Source organism: Arachis hypogaea, chromosome 8, assembly GCF_003086295.3.
Source record: "Arachis hypogaea cultivar Tifrunner chromosome 8, arahy.Tifrunner.gnm2.J5K5, whole genome shotgun sequence".
Classification (NCBI taxonomy): Eukaryota; Viridiplantae; Streptophyta; class Magnoliopsida; order Fabales; family Fabaceae; genus Arachis; species Arachis hypogaea.
In genome coordinates, this window is record NC_092043.1 from 43960851 (window position 1) to 43985883 (window position 25033).

The 25033-nt window shown below is 34.2% G+C and overlaps 2 protein-coding genes and 1 long non-coding RNA gene across 9 annotated transcripts; 1 reads left to right on the forward strand and 2 right to left on the reverse strand.

Moving 5' to 3' along the window:
- The first annotated feature begins 1032 nt into the window (after window positions 1-1032).
- Window positions 1033-4460, forward strand: LOC112707650 (uncharacterized). Of its 6 annotated transcripts, none has more exons than XR_003156116.3 (4): window positions 1033-2063; window positions 2980-3221; window positions 3995-4064; window positions 4192-4460. It is a non-coding gene; the product is annotated as an uncharacterized lncRNA (long non-coding RNA). The 6 variants fall into 6 exon arrangements; XR_011864884.1 differs by having other exon boundaries at window positions 1472-1984; XR_011864881.1 differs by having other exon boundaries at window positions 1647-2072.
- Window positions 4461-5223: 763 nt separating this feature from the next.
- Window positions 5224-11381, reverse strand: LOC112707651 (uncharacterized). The gene is made up of 8 exons (XM_025759502.3): window positions 10825-11381; window positions 8478-9714; window positions 8134-8323; window positions 7503-7606; window positions 7291-7393; window positions 6919-7220; window positions 6097-6402; window positions 5224-5952 (listed from the first exon to the last, which is right to left on the reverse strand). The coding sequence occupies exons 2-8, from the start codon at window positions 9696-9698 to the stop codon at window positions 5587-5589; spliced, it is 2592 nt and encodes an 863-aa protein (XP_025615287.1). The 5' UTR covers window positions 9699-9714; window positions 10825-11381; the 3' UTR covers window positions 5224-5586.
- A 3563-nt stretch (window positions 11382-14944) lies between these two features.
- LOC112707652 (probable rRNA-processing protein EBP2 homolog) lies at window positions 14945-17814 on the reverse strand. Of its 2 annotated transcripts, XM_025759504.3 has the most exons (3): window positions 17502-17801; window positions 17311-17392; window positions 14945-16115 (listed from the first exon to the last, which is right to left on the reverse strand). In XM_025759504.3, the coding sequence occupies exon 3, from the start codon at window positions 16108-16110 to the stop codon at window positions 15235-15237; it is 876 nt and encodes a 291-aa protein (XP_025615289.1). In that variant the 5' UTR covers window positions 16111-16115; window positions 17311-17392; window positions 17502-17801; the 3' UTR covers window positions 14945-15234. The 2 variants fall into 2 exon arrangements, with proteins under 2 accessions (XP_025615289.1, XP_025615288.1); XM_025759503.3 differs by lacking the exon at window positions 17311-17392 and having other exon boundaries at window positions 17502-17814.
- Between the last annotated feature and the right edge of the window lie 7219 nt (window positions 17815-25033).

Consider the following 25033-nt stretch of genomic DNA (forward strand, 5'->3'; position numbering starts at 1 on the left):
CCCATGTCTAGATTCTCTTGCTCAGAATCTGTTTCGACATGGCCTTCTTCATGGGATCTGTCTGCCATCGAGGGATGATCTCGCGGGTCCCCGGCAACGGCGCCAATGTTACGGTAGGTAACCGGAGATTAATACGACGAATGGCGTTTGGCGGCCCAAGTGTGTAATGGAGGAGAACTCAGGTTATGTCCGCAACTCGGGAGGCTCCGTCCGACTTGTGCTCGCGTGTGAATGGGGGGTGGTACCTGCAAAGACACTCCGATGCCTAAGTTAGCAAGAGTGTAAGCAGGTCTAGAGAGTATTGGACTTAGAGATACCTGAGGGGTGTCAGTGTATTTATAGTGGTGAGCCAATAACCACCGTTGGTGTAGTGCCGTATCTTTAGGGTGGTAACCGTCCCTATTATCTTGGGGAGGTTAGGATATGGCTTTATGAGGCGGTTAGAGAGATTTTAGGGGCGGTTACTCATTTGAATGAGTGTTTATCTGCCAGCTAATCTCACATCCGACCTCTTCAGACAAAGTCGTGGTTGACACCGACTTCTTATGTGAAGGTCGGTACTTAGCAAGGCTCTAATCCTTTGGATTAGGCCTTTTAGTTGGACCTGGGCCTTTGCATTGGGCCAGGGTATGAACAATAGGCTATATGAGTTATAAAATGAACATCACTTATACTATTTAGAATAACCATCCGAGTAAATATCTCATGTCATAAAACCACTTATTCCAAAAGTTTAAGCTAATTTTAAGGTTTACCAAGGATCAAACTCTTAATTTTTCGGATCTAAAATTTTGATACCATATCATGATACCACTCATCTTAAAAATTTGAGCTAATAAAAAAAAGTAACACTAAACCTCTATTGTACCCATTATATAAATATTTTATTAGTTCTCTATACTCTCTTTAGGAAGAAAGATCACTTGGGAAGACGGGGAACTGAGAAGTGTGTTCCACTGTTCCTAGAATATATTTCTAGTTATATCATTATTATGTTTAGATATCATTTTAGACAGACCCCCTAATTCGGCTATGTTAGGCTAGCATAGAAATTATAGCTATGTCGGTATAGTTATTGTCCATATTTACGACTGTTGCATTTTATTTCACGCTTTTCATTCAATTTCTATGAAAAAAATTGGTTTCGTCATTACGAAAAAGAAAGATACTGATCATCATTAATTCTTTTTCCTTCTATGGTATTATTAGCTTGTCATTTTGAAAAAAAAAATAATAATAAGGAAAATCAGGGGAAATTACCCTATTTTTTCCAAAAAATATTCTTAACTTTTGTATTTTTTATATTATGTTCATTTCCTTTATTTTTTTTTCTCCAATTAAGATCTGAATGTTTGTTCCAATCTTATTTTGGAATCGCATTTTCATTAGTATTGAGAGGCCGAATAATCTTAGTACTTATCTTTTGATAAAAATAAATAATAAATGAAACACAGTGGAACAACAACAAACTAAGCTCATACAAGAAAACATGGTTCTGAAAACCAGACCAAATCGGTCAATTGGATTGGTCCAACCTCGAACCGGCGATATTAATGGTCCGATCAGACATGTGAAACCGTTTATCAAGAAACCGGCCGGTTTGAAGAAATCGGCGCCGTTTTAGGCTTGCTGAGTCTTTGAAGAGTGAAGACCGTGCGTGACCCCCAGCCCCCTTCCTGAATCAAAAAGCAACCCTGGACTCCAAACTCCAACCCGTCGCTTTCGTCTTCGACTGGCCCCTGGTCGCCGTCGTCCTCGTCTGCCCTCTGGTCGCCGTCGTCTTCTTCTGCTCGCCGAAGGTCAGTACTCAGTGCTCCCGTTGTCACTTTTTTGCGTCGCGTGAACGCCGCCGTGCTTGTTCGCGGGTTCGCGGTGAAGAACACCCGCAGAACCACTAGCGCCACTCTCGTTCATCGCGCCACCACCGTTAATCGCACCTCCGTCCTTGTTGCCATTCAGCACCCTGTCGCTGCCTTCAATCGCGGTATCTTCTCCTTCCTCGTTCACCGAGGCACTGACCTCGGTGCCATTGCTTTGCTCCGCCGTGTGACAACAGATCCACAGTGAGTGAGGTCATGTTTTGCTCAATTGAATTTCTTAGATCTAAACTCTCAGTGTGCAGTTCTATTACTTCTACTGCATCTCTGATTTTTGAATTTTGGCATGACGTTTTTTAGTTGTTGCAGTTGGTTCTGTTGTTACCAAATTTGTGTTAGCTGCTTCATTGTAGTTACTAATTTGCAATCATATAATTTCTGTTGCTGATTTTAGATTTGAGATTGCGGTTGATGACTGCTGCATCGTTGTTTGATTCTAGTTGTTAGCGATGATTGAACCATCTTAGAGCTTTTCCTTCCATAACTTGAATCATTAAATGATTAGCTTTGCTCCAGTACTGTTCGGTACTCTATAGTCTATACTCTGTATTCTTGGGTGTTGATTGAATCATTGAATGATAGTTCACTGTTGGTTTTTTTTTTTCTTGGTTAATTTTTGGAAAAAAAAATTGTTAATCTTTGTTAAAATTGTGCTGGAATTTTGCTAAAATTATAATCAGCTGAAAATCTTGTTAATCTTTATTAAAATTATACTGAAAATTTTGTTAAAAGTTTGTCAGAGCTTCTATTTGTTCATTATGATTAGTCTTTTGGTAGAGAAAAAATAAATTTGTTTTTAATGAAGAAATAGATGAATTGAATTAACTTAGTTAACTAGATAGATGGAATATTTGTTATTGGTTTGGCTAATTCAATGATTTTTTTTTGTTTCTTGTAACTATGTTAATGAGTTCAATAGTGATATAATGACTAATGAGTGATAAATTGTTAACAATGGATGAAATCAAAGGTTATATTAGATTTTGGTTGATGTATTACTTTATATTTAGAAGACATTTTAAAATTTATATTAGACTATAAATATGTTTTAGGGTATTTATTTATAATTTATTTATTATTTTATTATAAACGGTTTTTTCAGTTAGATTACGGTTGAACTGGTTGGCTAATGAACCAGTGAACCAATGATTAGAGCGGTTCAATGACCGATTCGGTTTTCAGAACCTTGGAAAACCCCATCCACCCCTCAAATCAAAATCTCAATCGAAAAAAAAAAAGACGATGAGTTCAAGCGATAATACGAACGCCATTGCTGAACGTACGAAGCAACTGAGGCGCCACGAAGTTGCCATTGCTGAGCTCAACAACCTTCCCTCTTCCTCCGTAATTACCTTACTACAACCTTTTTACTCTTTCTCCATTACTTCTAGGGTTTTGAAATTCAGGGTTTTTATGCTTCCCACTTTCTTGAGTTTGATGGGAACAATTAATTATTTTCTGGCTTCTATTGGAACTGTACTTGACCGAAGTGTAGTTATACAAATTAATTGGAATAAGAATAGTTACAATTTTGGATCATATGTTCCTAGCTTCCTATTTGGGTTATTTCTTGAGTTAGGAAAACTAGTTTAGTTGCAATGAGAATTCAACTCTATGTGTTTATTCTGTGACTTACTTTTATCCTCTTATTCCCTTGAAAAATGTAATGTAGCACTAGTTCACATTTTTATCAAATTTGTAACCATTGTTCTTAGGAGGTTAATTTAAGAGTAAACCTCTGATTTTGTCCCTGACCAAAGAACATGGAGGATAAAGTGGTTCTTTGCAATTTTAATTCGTCCTTTACGGTAAAAACTCATATGCAGTTAATCAAATTTTTAATGATTCTCAGCTATTAACTTCACATGAAGTTAAAATGCACTTGAGTTTCTACCTTTGAAAAAAGAGTGACGAATTTGAAAAATAATTGGGAGTGGTAACTCATCCTCCTAATCATTACTTGACAAATTTAGTCATTCTATACAAAATCCATACATGTATGAAGGAAGCCTCTAAAAGAATTTGTGTCTTCTAATATTTCTATATTTCATGGCAATTTCTATTCTAAAATAATTACCCAATAGGTCTAAAAGGACATGCTTTGTTTTCTTCTGCAGGCTGTGTATCAGAGAAATTGCAACTTATATTTTCGCACAACCATCCAGAAAGCAACAACAACAGAACAAAGTAAGAATTATTCACCTTTGACTCTGTTCTTCTCACATGTTTTTATGTAATTCTTAGGAGATACCTGTGTTTGAAGGTGCCAAACAATTCTAATAACATATTTTCCCCCTGAATTTGTGTTGGTTAGAGCAACTAGATTCAGTCAAAGCCAAGCTAAGAAATCTGAATCCTTCTTCTTCGTAGCCATGAAGCCTAATTCTTTCTTGGTAAGTAACACAACAATTTCCTGACCTATGAGGGAGGGCAATAATGTAATTAGGGGACTATGTTCCAACTTGGAAGTTTCTTATTTGTCCAATTGCTATGTAACGTGAAATGCATTTTACTAGTGATGTTTGTTCTACACTACAAAATGAACTCTTTAATTGAAATTTATCCCTTATGAATTTTGTTTCATTACCGACTCTTGTTATTATTTGTGTTTTGATTGGTTATGGACATTTGATAGCTTCGAAGAAATTGTTATAGAGAACAAGATGCTATCAAGATAATCTGTTGGTTCAAATTTGTCCCACTAACTTATTTTAGTACACTACTTACCTCGTATGATGTCTGTATTTTTTTTCATGTAAGCTTCATGAAAAGTTATTTTTTATTAAAAGAAATTAATTTGAATGTGTTATTAGAATAACAAAATTTATATTTATCTAATTATATGCCACCATATGCGTGATTCTTTTAAATAACTTGGCAACTAGCTAGGGTTAAATACTATTGACTATATGGCCATATATAATTGTGGATGAGCGACTCTTACACCGACTTTATATAAAACTAAAATCATAAATTAGATATAAAAGAATAAAATGTAATAAAGTTGGACTCGGTCTATGAGGCTGAAAGAGCAAGGCTGGGACAAAATATCTTTACAATAAGGTGAGAAGATAAGGTTAAAGTTTTAAGGGGGGTAGCTTTCGGCACAGCAAAGCTCGAGAAAGAAAACCCAGTTAAGTTAATTCAACCTAAACCCAGTTTATGGTTAACATTGAATCAGATTCAGTTTTAAAAAAACCCTTAAACATAGGAATGACCTATGTCCCAACGATCCAACCCCATTGATGGTACTGCAATTCAAAATAAATTTAATTTACTTTGCTTCACAACTAAACAAAATCATATGAAATATAATTAATGCAAACTTACATATAAGACATGAAAATGCTGAAAGAACTGAAATATAATTGTGCAACACAATCATCACATCACGTCAACAAGCCTCAAGCAAACCTAATGACCAATGTTAGAAACGACAGTGCAAAGAAGAAAGAACCTCATCTGTAGCAACTAAGCATGACAAAAAAAACCGGCTGGAACACTACGATCAACTAAATTTTTATTTCACCCCAAGTTACTACAGCTTACAAATTCTACTTTGGTGGTTTGGGATGAGAAAACTTCAAAGCAGAGCAAGTTCTATGAAAATATGATCTTAACAAAATTCAAAACCGGACAGCATACTAAGCCCTCATAATACAGTTTTACAGAAGCAAGGACCCTGGACAAGGAAATAAATTCGTTTGCTTCACTTTCTTCTCCGCTTTCTTCGCCTTTTGTCCCTATCACTATCACTTTCATCAGAACTTGATGAGTCAGACTCTGATTCAGAACTAGCTGTTCCTGAATCAGATGAACTTGAACTCCCTGACTCATCATCAGATTCAGAATCTGAAACTTGTTTCTGTTGTTGCATGATAAGACGCGGCATATTCTTCAAATACTCACGCAAGTTCTCTGTAAGACCACCAAGTCCAATGGATGTGAAGAAGTTAATGGAGAACCGGGTGTTCTTTGGGTTATCTTTCGGAAAGATCGACTCAAAGGAGTCCTGCATTGTTGAATCATTTAACCGCTCATTTAGCAGTCGGATGCCAAGATGCTCTGATAATTCCTGCAGAAGAAATAGAGTAAAATCAACATCTTCCGCACAGAAAGACATAATATGGTATTTCAAAAACGCAACTGAAACTAATTGAAATCGTAGAGCAAGTACATGCAGAAAAGGAAGGTAACATTTGAGTTTGACTAATGGTACCTGGAAGAGGATCTTGATGAATATACGGGAGGACGATGTCGTGTCCTCTTCAGTCAAGCGTATGTACGATAAAACATGCCAAGGCAGAGCATCTGTCCCAAGTAGGTGAGCAAAGAATTTAGCCACATTTCGTAGCTTGTTTGTTTCAAGCCGATGAATCATTGAGTACTGCTGGACAAAGCACTTCTCAAAATTCTCTTGATATACTTTATTGATCATGCAGAAACGCTGCCCCAAAAGACCATAATATCGGAGATATGTTCTCTCTTGGCTGCAACATTCCAAAAGCATAATGCATAATTCCATCTGCCATCAATCAGAGAAGTGTAAGCAATTCTTGGTATTAGGGAGCATAATTTTCGTGAAAACAAACAATTTAAAAAGCCAATAAAGAATAACCAATGTAGCTACTGTTTTTAATAGTCAAAACTGATGTAATCAAAGCCCCACATTTCCAAAAATACATCAAAATCAGATAATAATGAAAAGAAAAGAGCCAGAAGCATTGAACCCAGTTGATTCCTATTTAAACCCAACCTGAAAATCAGTGATTGCCAAGATAGACACTTCGCCCACAATAGAAAATGCTCTTGAAGCACACTAAATTGCAGACCAAAAATAAAAATAAAAAAGAAAAGAAAACGAGAGAGAAATAGAGAGCATTCAACTTGTTCAATATCTTTGCATTAAACTAGATTCTGTTCATTCCTTCAAATAACTTGAAAGTTTATGTACCAAAAAAGAAAAGATCAGAATAATATAACAGCTGGAAGAAATTTTGACAACAGAATAGCAACAGAAGGCCCAAGATTGGTTCCAAACCTCTTGCCCAGGCTCTAGCTTGATTTTCAGAAGCTTGTGACCAGCTTCCTCGAAATCTACACTGGACATAATTGTTAGGTAAATTGTTCTTCTAAGGTTAACAAGGTTTGTCTCTGTTTCATCTTTGATTTGCATGCTTTCCTCGTCATCTTCTTCATTGGATTCATCATCTTCATCATCATCATCGTCCAACTCTGCATCAGAGCCTTCCTCATCCTCAGATTCCTCACCCAGTATAGTTTTCTTCAGCTCTTCATAACGCTTCTCATTCTCCAGGAAATTAGGGTCTGGCTTGAAAATATCTGAAAAAAGAAAGAGAGAAATTAGAATGTGCAAATCTATAAGAAAATCATACCAAGAGAAATTTCTTACCAAGAGAAATTTCTGGATCTATTTCCTCATCCAATGAGACTTCGTGAGTTAATTGATCCTCCTGCTCCACAAGGTCTAGTTCAGGACGAACAGCTGGATAACCCTGTGAAATCAACCATAAAAAAGTCAAGTTAATTCAAACCATTCTTTATAGTCTGATTTGCATAAGTGTCGAAATATGTTTTACAGAACAATAGAATAAAAGAATATACCTGAAACTTGGCTTTTCTTATAGCAAATAAGCCTTCAATCAGAAACTGAACACGTTTGTCAATTTCTCCTTCATGAAGAATTCCACGAAAACGCTCAAAGATACCTATAAATTACAAATCTAACTTCAGAAAAATTATTGAATACTGAGATCAATCATTGTCAATGCTTCCTAATGGAATCTTTCAACAATCATCAAGGAATCTGTAGAAGTATTTAGCAACACAGTACCCAAGTTGAGTTGATGCACTTTTAACTGTAACTTGTTAATAATTAATCATGTTATTTACACATTATTATAAACAAGCTTACACAGATTCTCTTATTTCCAAACACATCTGAATAAAGTAAAAAAAAAAAATTAAAAACAGAAAAAAGGAAAACGGATTCCTGCAGCATTGGCTGAGAAGTTAGGGTGCAAATGGGGACATGGCATTACTCAAGCTTTTGCCCTGTCCTGATTCTGGAAACCAGCATTTCATTCACTAAGATATGCTCTACTAGGACCTCTCAGTCAGTTGCCATTAACAAAGCGAATACACAGTATAATAGTTTATGGGATTCATGATGCAATAAGAAGTGTAAAAGGCACTTCGAAAACAGAGAAACAGCAAAGATTGAGAGAATACCCACCATGAAGACCTTTGGGTGACAGATCCTGCAGTATTGACCCACATTCTGTTACAAACCCAACCGCTACTTCAACACTATCATCCGTAGGCTTCTCCAGCAAAACTGTGAGCAACTCTAGAGCAATGATCTCATGAGCCACTTGCTGATTAACCAGATGTGCTATAAATTTAACAGCAGCTAGTAATTGGGGCTAAAAATCATGAAAGCCAGATAAAAATAAAATTAGAATCAGAGTGGTTTTTTTAACGGAGAAACAAAAAGACAGACAGAATAAAGGCAAACTGGAAGGAAACCAATGATCTTAGACGAAGAGCGAATATTAAATTAGCAGAAAAGATAAATACCTTGTCATTCCGCTTGTAAGCTCTCTTAAGCTGCAAAACAATCCTTCTAAGCAAAAGATCGCCTACCTCGGGAAACTTGGTATTCACAACAGCAACCAATGCCGCAAAGACATCTGTAAATCCTGGCGATGCCATCTGAGATTTCATACATGACCGACAGAATAGGCCTCTTCCCCTAATCAAGTTCTCTGCAAACAACTCTGGAATTATGTTTTTTATATTAGTAGCATTAACCTTGTTCACCAGCCCATTAATGCTCTTTCTCAGAGCATCCCATGTTAACCGTTGATATTCAGCACTGCTTTTGTCCTGAACTTCTTTCATCATCCGAGCCAACTTAAATGGAGGAATGTAAACACCACCACTCTTTCCCAGTTTAGATGCATCACCATTCAGGTTACCTTCTGGGATTGTTGACTGTCTTTGAGGTCTTGTGTTTTCAACTATCCTTCGAGGTCCATCCTCTTTCTTCCTATTATCTTCTCTCCCATTATCTCTCTGACCCTTCTCATCATCATCATCATCTCTTTCACCTCTATACCTCATATCCCTTTTTGATTTCCTGTTCAGGTCCTCATCATCATCCTCTGAATCATACCTGGCACCATCCTTTACAGATCTATGCCTTCTATCCCTATTCCTTTCTGATTTCCTAAATTGATCCCTATCAACTTCTCCCTCCAAATTACGGCTTGCTCCATCTCTTTCAACTCTTTGCCTCCTTTCCCTTCTTGATTTACTGAGATGCTGCCTATCATCTTTTTCCTCACCATCCTTATCAACTCTACGTGTCCTATCCCTATCTCTTTCCCTCTTTGATTTCCTAACCAGCTCCCTATCATCTTCCGAATCATGACGCTTCCTTTCCCTTTCTGAGTCCATGCGAAGCTCACCCTCTTCTTCATCTGAATCGTGACGTGCACCATACCTTTCAAATCTTTGCATCACATCCCTATCCTTTTCTGATTTCATGGGCAGCTCCCCATCTTCTTCCCCCGAATCATGATGGGCACCATCCCTTCCATCTCTATGCCTCCTATTCCCATCCCTTTCTGTTTTCCTGTGCAGCTCTCTGTTCTCTTCTCCTCTGAACTGGGTCGTATGTAGTCCCTTTTCAGCTCTTTGACTCCTATCCATATCTCCTCCTGATTTCCTGGGCAGATTGCTATCGTCTTCTTCAGAATCATGGCGTTTCCTGTCCCTATCCCCTTTTGACTTCATTAGCAGCTGCTCCTTTCTGAAAAGCGAACCAGACTTTGATCAGGATACTAGGTTAGAGGTTTAGGGTTCGACAGGTTTACCTAGGCTTAAATAAACATTCTCAAAAGTTTATAACATAATAGCGCAACAACAAACAAATAACAATTTAACAAATTCTGAAATTACAATTTAAGTTTCAAATACATATTACAAAGTAAACAGTAAACTAAAAATTAACAAATTACGAAATTAACCATCCAAAGAGGGGAAGCAGCGAAGATGAAGCAGAGATCCAAAGGGCAGACAAGACTAGAGAGAAGTGGCACCGGCAGGAGAAAGGAGCTGCCAAAATTGAGACAAAGGCGGAACTAAGCGGGGAGAGTGTGTGAGAGAGAGACAAACTCAGAGAATTCAGAATGAGTGAAGAGAAAATGAGACTGAGGCGCGATGCGGGCATTTGGCATTTTAGGGCCAATAATTATCCTAGTTCTCCAGTTCACAGTTCAGGGGCTACGATTTTGTTTTTTCAAAAAAAAAATGTAGTGGTTCACCATTCGCTTGACTATTTTTTGAGAGGGGTCTGGTTCTGGGTGGGCTAGGGTTTATTTATCAATTTTGAGGATGATGATGAACAATTCAGAACAAGGTTTTCAATATATAATTTCAAATATACAAATTCAATGATTTCTAAACTAATAAAATTCAGAGTTTTTATAATTTGACATAATAATTTGTTCATATTTTATCATTAAAAATCTATAAAATACAAAATTTTTAATTAACTTCTACATTCTAATAAAATAATCAGTAAGAATACTCATTACAACAAAAATTTAGAATCACAAATTTACACAAACTCAAACCATCAGCAACAAAAAATTCAGCATCACAACAAATTTTAACAAAAACCTTCCAATCAATTGTTCAACAACAAAAACTCATAATACAGAAAACTCAGCATCCAAAATCAGAGAATCCAGGATCAGAAAAACTAAGAAAAAAAATCCAAACTGAACATCCAAACTAAATTCAGAATCACATAAGCAACAACTCAATTCAGAACACGATCTCAACTCAGAATCTAGTACAAAAACTCAACTCAGAAGGCAGAATCTTAGAAATTGAAACTGAAGAAGCAATGGCTAACCGGAGACACGGCGAGGGAGGAACGGCGGTGACAGAGTGACCTCGAGAGTGGATCAGTTTGCGACGGCGAGGCGCCGAGAAGAGATTCCACGGCGAGGCTCCGGGCAGAGATTCACGGAGGAGAGGACGCGCCTGAAGAGGATAGAGCAACAGTTCGCGTGACGTAGAGGAGAAGAGGATCGAGGACGACGACGGCACCGTCTGTAACTGCCGACGACGACGATCACAGAGACGATGAGGAGGAGAAGAGTGGCGGCGGCTGGGGGGAGACGGTGGCTGGTAGGGCTTCGCGACGAGCACAGAAACGGTGAGGAAGATAAGAGTGGCGGCGGCTGGGACGCTGACGGTGGCTGGTGGGGCTTCACGACAAGCAGGCGGGCTGGGGGCTGACGGTGGCGGCGGTGTTTGCTCTGATAGGGTTAGGTATTGAGTGAAATTAGAGATTTTGGTGAGAATCTGAGAGTGAGAGAAAAAGGAGAGGGGTTCGGGTGTTCTGCTGTTTGGGGGTGCTTTGTTTTTTCCCCTTCATTTGAAGGAGAGCCGGACCTTCAAAAAACCGATCCAATTCAGTTGGCTCGACCGATTTTTTACTTTTTTTCTAGAATAATTGGAGAAGTCAATTGGACCGGACAGAAGCACCGGTCTCCAATTAACCCAATCCAATTGTTCGGTTTGATTCGATTTTCAGAACTTGATTAAGAATAAACTCAAACATCTTTCAATTGGGATTATTTTTTTTTTAAATAATTTGATGGTTTGATTTTAGTTTTAATTGTTATTGTAAAAGAGTATATTTGTTATATAAATAAAAAACATTATTTAACCATTTAATAAAATTAATTCTAAAAATATAATTATCTTTTTATAATTATTTATGAGGATATTTTTGTATATATAATAATATAATATTTTTAAAAAATAAATAAAAAACAAATGTTGCCAAAGATAAATATAATATAAATTAACAAACATATAGAAGCAATCACCATTTTAACAAAGTTGGTCATTTAATATAATTTTGACTTTTTAAAAAAAACAATCTAATCATTTTTTAAATAATATAAATTAAAATTTAATTTTTTATATTTTATATTTTCTAATTAAAAATAAAATTTTAATATAAAATATTTTTAATGTTATAAAAAATTTATGAAATAATAATAGATAATGAATAAAAAATATTTATTTTTATGAGGTTATATAAGTTATATTTATTTATTTATTTAAAAATAAAAAATTATATTTGTTATTTTAAATTATGTATAAAAAATTATTTATTTACCTATTAATATATTTTATATTTATTACAATTTATTAATACTTTTTTTTATTACATGTTTGATACGTATTATTAAAGTTTATGTTTATTAAAGTCGATCAATACTTTTATTTACATGTTAGTATATATTAATATAGAATGACTTTAAAAGATGCAGCACATGTGAATGGTTGATATGGAGTAACAATGGGAGTAGCAAAAATAAAAATAAAATAAAATATCATACAACAACTTACAATGGATTTTAGATACGTAGAGAGTAAGTAATAAGTAAGTAATAGATACCATGGACCAATAAACTATAACTCAAATGACAAAAATTTAACTACAAAAAGTTATATAAACAGGTAGGTGTAGAGAATGACAAACGGACTAGCCCACCCCATTTCACCTACCCTGCCAAGCCAAAAGCTCGTTCCATTCTACTTAGGCGGTACTAAATTTTTATCTTGCCCCTCCTAATGGCAAATTGGAGGCTTGGCAAGTTTTTTTTTTTAAAAATATTAAATATTAAAAATATATATAATTTCTAAATTCATAAATACTAAAATTTTTATAATTCTAAATATCTAATAAATATAATTATTAACTAAATTTTTTTAAGCAAAATCATAGAATGGCAAGCACGCCGAGTAAGTCCGTTTCGCCCTTGCCAAAACTCCTAAGTTAGGAGGTGCAAGTTAAGCGGATTTTTATTATACGGTCTCAAATTCCTAATCTGGTCTATTTTTCTTTTATGAGTTACGTCGATCTGGTAAATTTTGGTCTTTTTGCCACCCTTAAATAGGTGCAGTGGGTGACATGAAATCAATGTGTCAATAAATGCAACATGAAGCAAAACAGTAAGGTTCTGAAAATCAGTTCGAACTAGTTGGTTGAACCAGTCGAACTGGAACCGATTGAAATAGCAATTTGGGCTATTAAAAAAACCGAACACCAAGAGAACCATCGACGAACTGGAAAATCGTCTAAAACCGATCGTTGGATTGAACCAGAAACGGACCGGTTTTTGAAATTCAGTCGTTTTGGGTTTGCGAAGGGGAAAACCAAAACAACGTTATGTTGTTTGCAGTTTCTGCTAATTTTCATCAGTATCATCACATCAGAATTGCAGAAGTGCAAAACTCCAGAAAAAAATTTTCACTTCGGCAGCGCAGGTCATTGCGTCGTCCTCGCCACTTCTTCGCTGGCTTGTAAACAATGTCGCCATCGCCATCCTCCGACCTTCTACTCTTTTTTTCATTTTGGTCAATGATAGGTTAGGAAAGCGAACTCAAGAAGCTAAAGAAGGAAGAAACACTCCACTGAGAAGAACAAGAAATTCGTCCAGGAAAAAAAAACAGAAGAAGAACGAGAAACAGCAGCTACTGCTCCTATTAGTTCTTTTAGAGAAGAAAAAACTTGAACAAGACAGGGTTTTTAGGAGGATCACTTTTTTAGCAAGTTCAATTTTCTTGCCAGAAAAATTCTCTTTGTTTAGTCTCATATCGTAATCTGCATTGAGAATTTAAATAACCTAATGATGCCCTTAATGCTTTAAGACAAATTAATAAAGTGGTCTCTAACAACAGGTTTTTGTGACGTAATTTCCACTGTGGTGTGTTTCTTTTGAAAATATCAGAAGCATACAATTAGATATGAGAGCAGATCATCTTTACTATTGCAAGAGAGGAGGAACTAACTAAGTTCACGGTTTAAAATTGAATGACTAAGCATTATCTAAATTATATTGATTGCAGTGATACCAAAGCCTCTCACGATTCTGACATTGCTGCAAAGGATTCTGCCGCGCTGAACTGGTTATGATATGATGCGAAGCTTTCTCCCTCTCTTCTCAACGCTCCATTCTCTATCAATTCACAAGCCAAATTCAAAATTGAATGACATTTCTGATGATCTTTTGAATATCTACTTCAATTGAGTGTTGTTGCCATTGTTATTGTTGTCTGGATGAAGGGGTGGCTGGTGATGTGATGAGTTCAGATAGATGGATGAAGAGTTGGGATTGGTATTAGAGAGAGGAATTTTTTTTAAAGAAGATATAATTATTATTTTTATTAGGGATAAATTTGTACAAGACAAAATTCAAACCTCCATAATTACTTAATCAAACTAATAAACTAATAACTAGAAGTCTAGATCATTCCAACTTGGTTAAACATTTTCTCTTTTAATGAAACTAAGTATATAATGTAATATCTTATATAATGACATCCAAAACTCCTATTAGCCTATACTCAACTGTTACAATTTTTTTTTTGGTTGCCCACGGTATTTCCCAATCCGACAGGTTAAGAACTAATCCGTCGCGAATCTGAGCTCCATTTAAGAGTCTGCCGCTGGCCAATGAGTTGCTGCATGCACAAGGCGGAATTCGAACCTCCGACACTTGCTTAAGCGGACGAGTGAGCTGACCACTCGACCAACCCAAGTTGGTTAACTGTTACAATCTTTACTCTGTCAAATGTTATGATATCCGATGTACCATCCAACAACCTCTTGAATTTAATTGAGAGTTATGTTAGGTAACCAATGATTTTTTCTGAATAACATGAATAATAGACCTTACAATTAGTCCAATTCAACTAAAACACACTACCACTAATTAAATTTAAAATTAATTTACTTTTTTGACTCCATTGTTCAGCAATATTGGTGTCTACCTATACACTTTTTCTTTGATAAATAGTACTTCTCTTATAACTTTTATCCAATGTGATTTTGGGTTTGTAAACAGTTCAAGGATGCTGTCAAGTTTCAAAAAAAAAAAAAAATTTATCTGAGCAAAAACAACAAAATATATTTGATCCAGCTAAACAAGTATAAGAACTGAACCAAAAGATAAAAGTAAATAAATCACTTCCAACATGGGTCTAAAAGTTACACTGTCTTGAACACAAAAAAGAGCTACAATTAATTCATGCCATGCAAAGGACAGCATATAGTAATAGATCATTGAACTACCAAACGCCAAAACTGGAGTAAATATTTAAGAATTTGTAATTGTCGATAAAAAAGTTACAATGAGATCAACTAAAATAGAACTGGAGCAGATAAAATTTCAGGAGTACCACCAGCATGGGCAGATTCCATAATATCCATCCCTCGAGAAACATGAAAACGGGGCGTATTTTACCTCTTTCTCTTCTTATTTCCTTTGCCTTCGCCCTTGTTGAATCCCTTAACATCATAAGTCGTGTCAGCGGTGTTCTGCTTCTTCATTCCCTTCCTGCCTCCAAAACCAAATTTGGAATTCCTAAATTCCCTTTTCTTTTGTGTCTTTCCTTTTCCAAAAGCTTGCTTCCCCTTCCCTCCTGACCGATCACCCGGAGACACTCCTGGCCTTTTGCCCTTTGACCTCTCAAATGACTTTCCATCCTCAAAGTCAAAACCTAAATCTGCATCATTGCCATGGTCAGCAAACCCACTCTGTTGCCTTTGCTTCCTCCATTTCTTAACAGATTCAATGTCTTGCTTTTTCTGCTTAGCCCGTTCTTTCATCTTCTGGGCTTGAATCTCTTTCGCCAACCTCTTGGCCTCCCTGGCCTTTCTTCTCTCTTCGGCCTCTTCCATCTTCCGCTTCTCTGCCAGTACACGTCCTTTCACCTTTTGCATGTGGTTATCAGTCTTCACCATTTCTGCGTAATAATCTGGAGGTCTCAGAAAGGGGAGACCCAATGACTGGAGTTTCTGATATGCCTGCTTTGTTCCCTCAAATGCCTGGTTGTAAAACGCAAGCTCACGTGTTAAGTCATCATTCACATCTACTTCTTGCTCTTGATCAATATCAATGGAGAGCGTGTGAATCCATACCACATTCTCTGGCCAACTGATGTCTCCAAGTTTATCCAACAGAGCATCTCTGTTATAAACTGCAGTTTTAGACGGTTCAGTTAATTTCACATCTTCGTCGGATTCTGATTCAGATTCTGATGCCGACCTTTCCTCATTAAGATCTTCAGCTTCACCACCAATGGTGGTATCATGATTTACCAAATGCTCCTCCATTCAACCTATAGAAAAATTTGGGGGAAAACTTTTAGAGCAAGATATTGCAGACTAGCATTTACAAGTATCAATTTTGTTCCTTCACTTTGGCTAAACAAAACTTCATTGAAACTCGGAGACAGTACAAGGTATAAACACCCAGCACCCATAAAGAGGGAACCATGTGTTGAGTCGAAAGCAGAAACATAACTTGAGATACACATTCCACACAAACCAGTTATGTGCTAACAGACATAACATAGGGAAACATGGATGACAAGAATCATACATATTCTGCTCAACAAATTAAGTATTTAGGACAACTAAAAGTATAATAATGCGTACAATATCAAAACAGCATAGGGTAATCCTAAACACTCTTCTTTTCATATCACAAAAAACATAAAATAAAAAACGAAACAATACTATGCTTCAATAAAAAATAAACTAAAGCACTTGATATTTTCAAATGATTGGAACATATAACCTAAAACTGTATACCTTTTTGTCTTAAAACAACAATCACATTCAAAGGGATAGTAATAAGTCACCATAAAGGACATAAAACCCGACTCATAACACAACTTCGTTCTAAATGGGAAGAAAAATCAGAATCTCAAGTGCATTGTGCAAGTGATAAGCAATAACATTTTTCACCATATCACCATATTTAAAAACTCATATATCCACCTTAAACTAAGACAAATGAATTAAGACAAAGGTCATAATGCAGCATAATTTGTGAAGCTCAATGACACACGAAGGTCAGTCTTAAGACCCAAATAAAAAGGTGCTCATAGAACACAATTCATATTTCCTAGCACTAGTATAACCTGATCCCTAATAATTCAAAGGCCAGATTTATTAATGTTATTGTGCTAGAATAAAACCTCTAATTTCCGCAACCCAGGAAGAAGCAATCTATTTCCAGCATTCAAAGGACGACAAGGTTGGGGATGTTTTAAACAAAAGATTGGAGTTCAAGTAATCATTAAGACAGTCATAATCTATGCATAATTAAGTCACAAAACAGTAAAACACAAAGCAGCACATCACTGCCCAAAAAAATCACAAAACACAAAACAGCAACAGAACAGAGCAGTCAGAGCTAATCAATAATCATTAATCAGATAGTCATTCAATAAAAACATAAAATATTCAATAATCATTCAATGATTTCTGAAAAGAGCATAAAAAAACGAAGAACAAATCAGCACTGACTGCGGCGGACGGCGGCAAACACGGCTCCTCCTTGCGGCGGTGATGGAGGCTACGGTTTTTCTCTTGGTTGAGCTTCTGCTCTCTGAACTCGAAGGAAGGAGATTGGAATGGAGAAGGGTTTTTCTTCAATAATTTGATTTCCGAAAAGAGCATTAAAAAAAACGAAGAACAAGTGAGCAGTGAGCACTGACCTTCGGTCTGAGACGGCGAGCACGACGGCGAGTATACGAAGACGACAGCTAGCACGACGGCAAGCAGACGAAGATGACAGACGCTCGACGAAGAAGCTGCGCGCCTGCGACTGGTGAGTCTGAGAGCGAACAGGGGTTGGAGACTTGGAGAACGCCGACAGAACGAATAGAGAAGCCGCCCGAGTGCGACGGACGGCGGCGATGGCTCACTCCTTCAGGCCGTTGTGGAGGCTAGGGCTGCGGGGCAGCTCGTTGTTGTTGCTTTCTGAAAACTGAAGGAAGGGAGGGCTTGGGAAGGCTGGCATCTCCCCCCTTTTTTTTTTTTTTGAAAGCGAACCAAACGGCGTCGTTTTACTGAAACCAGCCGGTTCTGGTTCCGATTCGACCGGCCGGTTCAGCGATTCACATCTGGTTTTCGATTGAATCTCCATTCGAGGCGATGAACTGAACCGTGAGGCTGCGGGTTCATTGTCAGATCGGTCCGACCAGTTGGTCTGGTCCGGTTTTTAAAACCATGTGTTCAAATTCTAGTTCGACTCACAAAAGTTAAGTTTGACTCACGGTTTGACTCATTAACAATCAAGCCCATTTCTTAAACTCAAGATCGACTCACCAAAAACTCACGATGGCTCAAATAATAGGAACATAATCTATAATTCTATATCAATAAATTATAATTTATATATTTTTAAAAATATTTAAAAAGATTAATTTTATATATTGCTTATCTATCAAGAAATTATAAATTTTTTATTTATGTCCTATATCAAAATTACATATAAAAATTAAATATAAAATTTTAAATAATTAAAACCATTAATATATATATATATATAAAATTATATATTACTATTTCATATGTATATATATAATATTAAAAGTATAGATTAAATACTTATAAGATATATATATATATATATATATATATATATATATATATATATATATATATATATATAATTGAGCCAGCTCACGAGCTAATGAACTGAACTTATCCAAACCTAAACTCGACTCATTTAATTTATAAGTTCAATTCCACGCTCAAACTCACGAGTTTAGCTTATCAAACTATTAACAGTCAAACTCGAGTTAGTTCATGAGCTGTCTTGACTCACTTCCAACCTACTCATCACATCCATGGCATTACTAAATGCTCCAACACCAGGAAATATAAGCCGGCGACCTGGCAAATAAAGGACCTCAGTGGCCACGATATATTGCAAAGATATCATTTGCTTCAATTTCAAGGTTCTTCAACTCTTAAGAATGGAGGGGTCCATCTTCAAGTGGTGGATGGTATTTGTTCGACCAAGGTGATCTGCAGAAAGGTACATTACAAAATAAGTTTAGCATTATCCTTATTTCTAACAAAAACTATACACATTAACAGAGAAAACAGAAAAGGAACAACTCCTTCAGAACTAAATTACAGATCTGCAATCTTTCTGCAAGAAGTGAACTCTTTGACCATAACCATCTAATGAATTAGCTACTTGTATTTATTTTCATTCAGAATTAAATTGTGCATAAACATACTGACAAACAGATAACAAACTGAAACTTATTTCAATATTAAAAGTCATGCGATATTTTTCTCAAAAGAACATAAAACTCACTTAAGAATACCAAAAAGAATAAAAGAACCATGGTTCACAACAAAAGACTAAAAAAACACAATGTCAACACCACAGTCCACAGGCAACATAGTATGAACTCCTTTTCACAGTCCACATCACACATAACCTGCATTGCTATCAGAAATCTTGACAATTCAATCAATGAATGGTTTAGATACATTGACTCCTAAATTTATTGTCTTTTCAAATTTGAGGGTTCTTCTTTTAAAAGGGATGGAATGTCATTTGAGTAATGAACCATTATTTTCTGAAAGTTTTCTATTTCTGAAAACTAAGGTTCATGGAGAGGATTTTGTACTAACATTATATATGGTAGTCACATTCTTTATCAAGGATGGATGCTTAGACACAAATACTTTCCACTCATCTTGATTAATCCTTCTATCACCTTTTGTATTAGCATCACTAAAGGTTTCTAGAGTAAAGTATATACAATTTTAGAAACATTAATTCCAAAGAACACTTGAAAAGTAGTAATTAAGGGGAGAAAACATAAGAACTTTATCTAGATGGGAAAAAAAAGAAAAGTAAAAAAGAGAGAGGAAATAATAACTTTAAAGAACAATCACAAAACATATATCAATCATGAATTCCAAAAACAAAAATTAAAGCTAGTAAATATTATTATTTAAGAGGAATATTGAAACAGGTATAAGAATGGGAGTCAAATGGGCAATGATGACATGAACAACCAAGAGCAAAAAAGTTCATCAGATTAGCAAAACAATCAAAAGGTCCTTTTTTTTTCTTTTTTCTTTCCTGCATAATATGCACATACTAAAAGATTATAAAAATTTTGTAGCATTTATTTCAACCGATCATTCGCCAAATAAATATAAAAACATTTAATTCCAAGCTACTTACTTGCTTATGATACAATCAATTTCATGGTACAACTAAAAAAACTACTTTATTCAATATATTTATTTTACAGTAACAAACTCACAGCAAACTTTCCATTCTAAATCAGATCTGTATAGCTGGAAGTGAATCTGGTTTCAATATCTTTTCTGTATCTTAAGTAAAGCTATTTGATTACCCTCCATATGAATTGAAGAGTGCATGTGTCAAATCTGCAAAATGATTATTTCTTGTATGTATAAACAACATCAACATCATCAAGCTCAAGTAATTTGTTCATAAGTTCCTTGTTCAGGTCCATATATAGCTTCATCATCTACATGGAAATCAACAATAATAGACTCCAATAAGTTTTTCCTGATTGCTTTCTTGTTAAAAAGTTGTACACAATAAAAATATTTGATGGACGAACCATATGGCATATTGAGCTCCCTCACATAATCAATTTCCCTTCTGTATTAAAAAAAGAAAAAAATGTTTGTTTTACAAAATGGGAAAATGGAAATATGTACAATTTTCAATTTGTTATAGTTATAAAAAATAGTCAGGAGCATGGTTCAATAATTAAAAAACTGGTAAAAAACTGGAACATAGAACTACAGCAGTGTTATATACTGAGTTAATAGAAATAGCAATGCAAAATAAAAATTTGAAAGTTACATTCATCATGCATGTATAACAGAAGAAAAGAAAATTCAAGCAGATAATTTATAAACTAATTAAAATAAAAAAGATAACACAATTATTCTAATAAAAATGTTAAAAAGGGGAAGAAGAATATTTTCCATAGAATGAAGTTCTATATTAAGTAATGTTGAGTTCAAAGAAATAGAAAAATCAAAAGACAATAATTAAGTGACAGGGCAAAATATAAGGCTATTCCATCATTGCAATATTATAAATCAATACTTGAAATGAGTCAAAGTTCACCAAAACTCAAGTGAATTGCATGCATTTTACTCAAAGCACTGCCAACACACCAAATATAAAATCTAAAAAAAATCATGTAAACATAAGCTCTTTTCCCAATTAATGGATACTGAGAAACAAATATTAATATTCTGCAATAAATACAAAAGCTTTAAAGAGTAATAAACTCATTTTCAAGAAGCTAATTTATAAATAAAGTAGAATTTTTTCTCTAGAAAATTCACTTGAACCAAATCATAACATATTAACATAGAATTGTTGTTGTGAATCCTCCTTCACTGCATGAACTATGCAACAATTAGAAGGGTTTGATATTAGCCTCTTATCCTTCAATAATATGGCATTATTATGTTCATTGTGCACTAAGTTTCCACATAGTGGTGACTGCTTATAGAAGCAGAAAAACTGCACAGAAGAGAACATTATTTAATTTGAAATATAATGGGAACTAATGAAAGGAGCTCAATTCTTTTTCTTTTTCTTTTTGTTTCACTCAATTTCAATCTCATCCAATTATACAACAAAAGCAAAGGAGTTGAAGATAATATTACGTATCTTGGGCTTGAGTTTTAGCATCTGAGTTATTATCAAATGTAGTTTCTTCTTGTAAGTTGCTGTTTCATTCAATTCAACATTTCTTCCATATAAACACTAATTAGCTACTCCACATTATGTCATGTTAAGAATCTTAAATCTTCAAAACAAAAACTTGTTGATTTCTTTGGCAATGAGACAAAAAATATGTGATTCAACAATTCTTTCGAACTAAAATTTATAATTAATCAATAAGGACCTAATCACCCAACAAAAAAAAAGAAAAGAAATAGCATATATATTTTTTAGCTTTAGTAGAAAATTCAGGTTAACAATACAATGGTCTTGTGTATATCCTAATGGAACCATGGCTGGTACCTGTTCATGCTTTTCCTTCCAACCCAGCTCCTCCCAGCAAATATCCTTATTTTTAAATTCAAACTGGGACAAAGCCTTGAGACCTTTCCCGAGGAAGAATATGAGAAAGAACCACAGTGATACACGATTAGGATTACTTGCATTTCACCTGCAAGATGCACAAAAGGAACATGTTTTGTAATAAGTAATGATATGGATAGAAGTTGTATGAAGAGGCTTTTAATCATGAACTGATAATGAACCCAAAATAAAGTGTTACTAGAACACTATGATCAATTGTTATGATTCGAAGATGGTTGACAAGGTCACAAGGAGAAGTGTGTTCTTTTATTGATCACTTTATCATTAATTGTTTTGAAAAATTATCCAAGCACATGTCCACTCATTTGTATCAAATGCTGGAGCTGAGGGTGCTGTACTTTTGAAAAACTATTGGAATAAATTCATGGAGTTTCAATGGAGCCATTACAAGGTTTAATTTTTTCATTATCATTGTCTTACTTTTTTATTTTTAAAGGTTAAATTAAGATATTATGAGTCAATTTAAACCATTATATCTGTTGATCTTTGCCATTAAATATAATGATTGACTATTGATGTCTGTGTTTTGTTGCTCATCAGTCATAATTTGATCTTTATCATTAAAAAGTATTTATATTAATCTCAACAAACTTTGGTTTTGAACATTAGCTTATAATGGTTGTTGGCTTCATAATTAAATTAAAACTATTAATTATCGTTTTTTGATAGATCAGTGGCCTCAGTTTTTGAAGGAACTAATTTTTGTTTTTACTCTATTATCGGAATGTATAGTCTGCTGTGATGGAACTAATGGCAAAGTAACATACTCAGTACAATTTTTTATGATATTGCTAATAGAATTTTATATTTGAGTTATGCTACGTGTACACCAAAATCAGCTATTAAAATCAGTCACCAATATAAAATGGAGAATGCTAAGTAAACAATGACTATTTTGAACAACATGAACAACTACCAATCAAATAAAGATACACTACACCCTAATTTAATGCTACCAATTTAAATTTACTCTTTTAACTCTATTAATTCACATTGTTCACACATTGTCCAAAAATATTATTGGTTACCTATACTTTTTCATATAAAATACATGCTGGAATATAAATACACATTAAATATTTAAATATAAATTAAACCACATATATATTTATACATAAATACATTGGTAGCTGATTTTAGTGTACAAATAGTATTTTTGTTTATATATTGTCTTAAGCATGCTTTTTATGTGTTACATATATGCATTTAAATTATTCATTATATATATAAATTCATTATTTTCTTTCTTTCTTTTGAAGTACAATTTCTTTTTCCTTTCAACCTACAAAATTGAAAGAAAAATCACTGTTAGGATGGAATTATTTGGATCAAAGGCATTCTAGATATATGCAGAACTTGTGTTTAGCAAGATAGGCAGGAGGTTGGAATAAACTATGTGGGAATGAATGTAACAAATTAGGTAAATGTTAATTTTGTTTTAAGCAGTAGTATTATAGTAATGGTAGCACACAAGATGAAGGCACTAACCTTTTGTGAGAATGAATTTTTGAGAGTGAAACGATATTATAATTATATTGAAGAATGTGTTATCTAAAATGGTCAAAATGTTTTTAAGGAGTTATAATTTAAATGGCATAATCTCTTAATATTCCTTTAAAAAAAAATTTAAATTTGAGTCTCATTTCTCACTTTAAAAAAGAAAAAAAAAAGTGGTCAATGCGTGGATTTGATTGTTAACCATGTTTGCTTAGGATTGATATTTTTTAAGCTTTAGTCTTACGTGTAGATTGGTTTTTGTATGCATATATTTAGTCCTACGTGTGGTGGGTTTAAAACTGAATGCTTAATCTAAATACACATGAAAAAAAGCCTTTAACTTTGTTTATAATTGTATACATCTAAATTAAATGTCATTGTTCAAAACTTTAAAATTTTGTTAAATATAGCCGCTAATATTTATAAAAAATTTTTTTTTTTTTATGAAAGTTCTAAACCTTTTTTGGATTATATAAATATTTTGTAAGAAAGGATAATTTGAATTTAAATAATAATATTTGTTAAATTACATTTTTTTAATAAAAAGTTATTAGTTTAGTATGATTTTCTATTTGAAATTAGAAGTAATAAAAAACAGATTTGTTTTAGTGAATTAATAACCTTATATTTGTTAATATCTAAAAGAATATAGTGTTCAATTATAAAATATTTATAAATATTATTATTCATATTTATGTCCAAAACAAAAATTCTTATTAATATTTCAAAACAAAATATAACTAAATTATATTATTACTTAAATCTAATAAGTTAGATGTAACTTCAAAATAAATTCGATTAGAGTACATTTTTTTAATTTTTAAATAAAAGAAATTAATTACTTAATCTGTCTGTATATTAAGTAAAATAATTCTTCATATATATAGCTTTACTCGAATTTTTACGTATAAAATTTTGAGTAATAGATTTACTATATAAACAAACTGTTTATACACATAGGCAATTTGATATTTTGTTTTATTAAAGAAAAGATTTTATTGATTTGTTGAAATATAATAGATAGTCTAAAGTAGACAACAATAATAGAAGATGGTTCTACCAATTATACTGATTGATATGAAATAAAATTAACTTTAAAAAAGAAATAGACAAAAAATAGATAACATTTGGGGAAAAGAGAGTTAGAGCGAGGTGAGGGCCCTGTCGGAGAAGAATTCCTCCATTAGCTTCTTGGCCTTATTGACAATTTCAGCATATGGGGTCGTTTTATGTTCGAAGACGTAAGTTTTTCCAAGGTGATTTTAGTGGCTCCGTGGTCGTTTTTCTTGATTTTCACTGCCATATCGAGCTATTATCTCCTTCTATCATTTCCATAAATAAGCTAAAATTATCAATTTTCCTCATACTTGTTCAACTTGAAGACAATGAATTAAACAATAAGTAATTGATTCTGGTTCATTAATGCATTTAAAGCACTGCCACATTGGAGATTTACATTGAGAAATCTGGATTGCAGCTTGAGCTTAAGAGGGAGTTCTCCGTGTATTGCTTTTCATAAAAATATCTTTACCTTTGTTGGAGAATATAAGGACCAGATCAATAGGCAATTTGATATTGCAATTTCATAGGTTATTAATAAATATGAATTGAAAA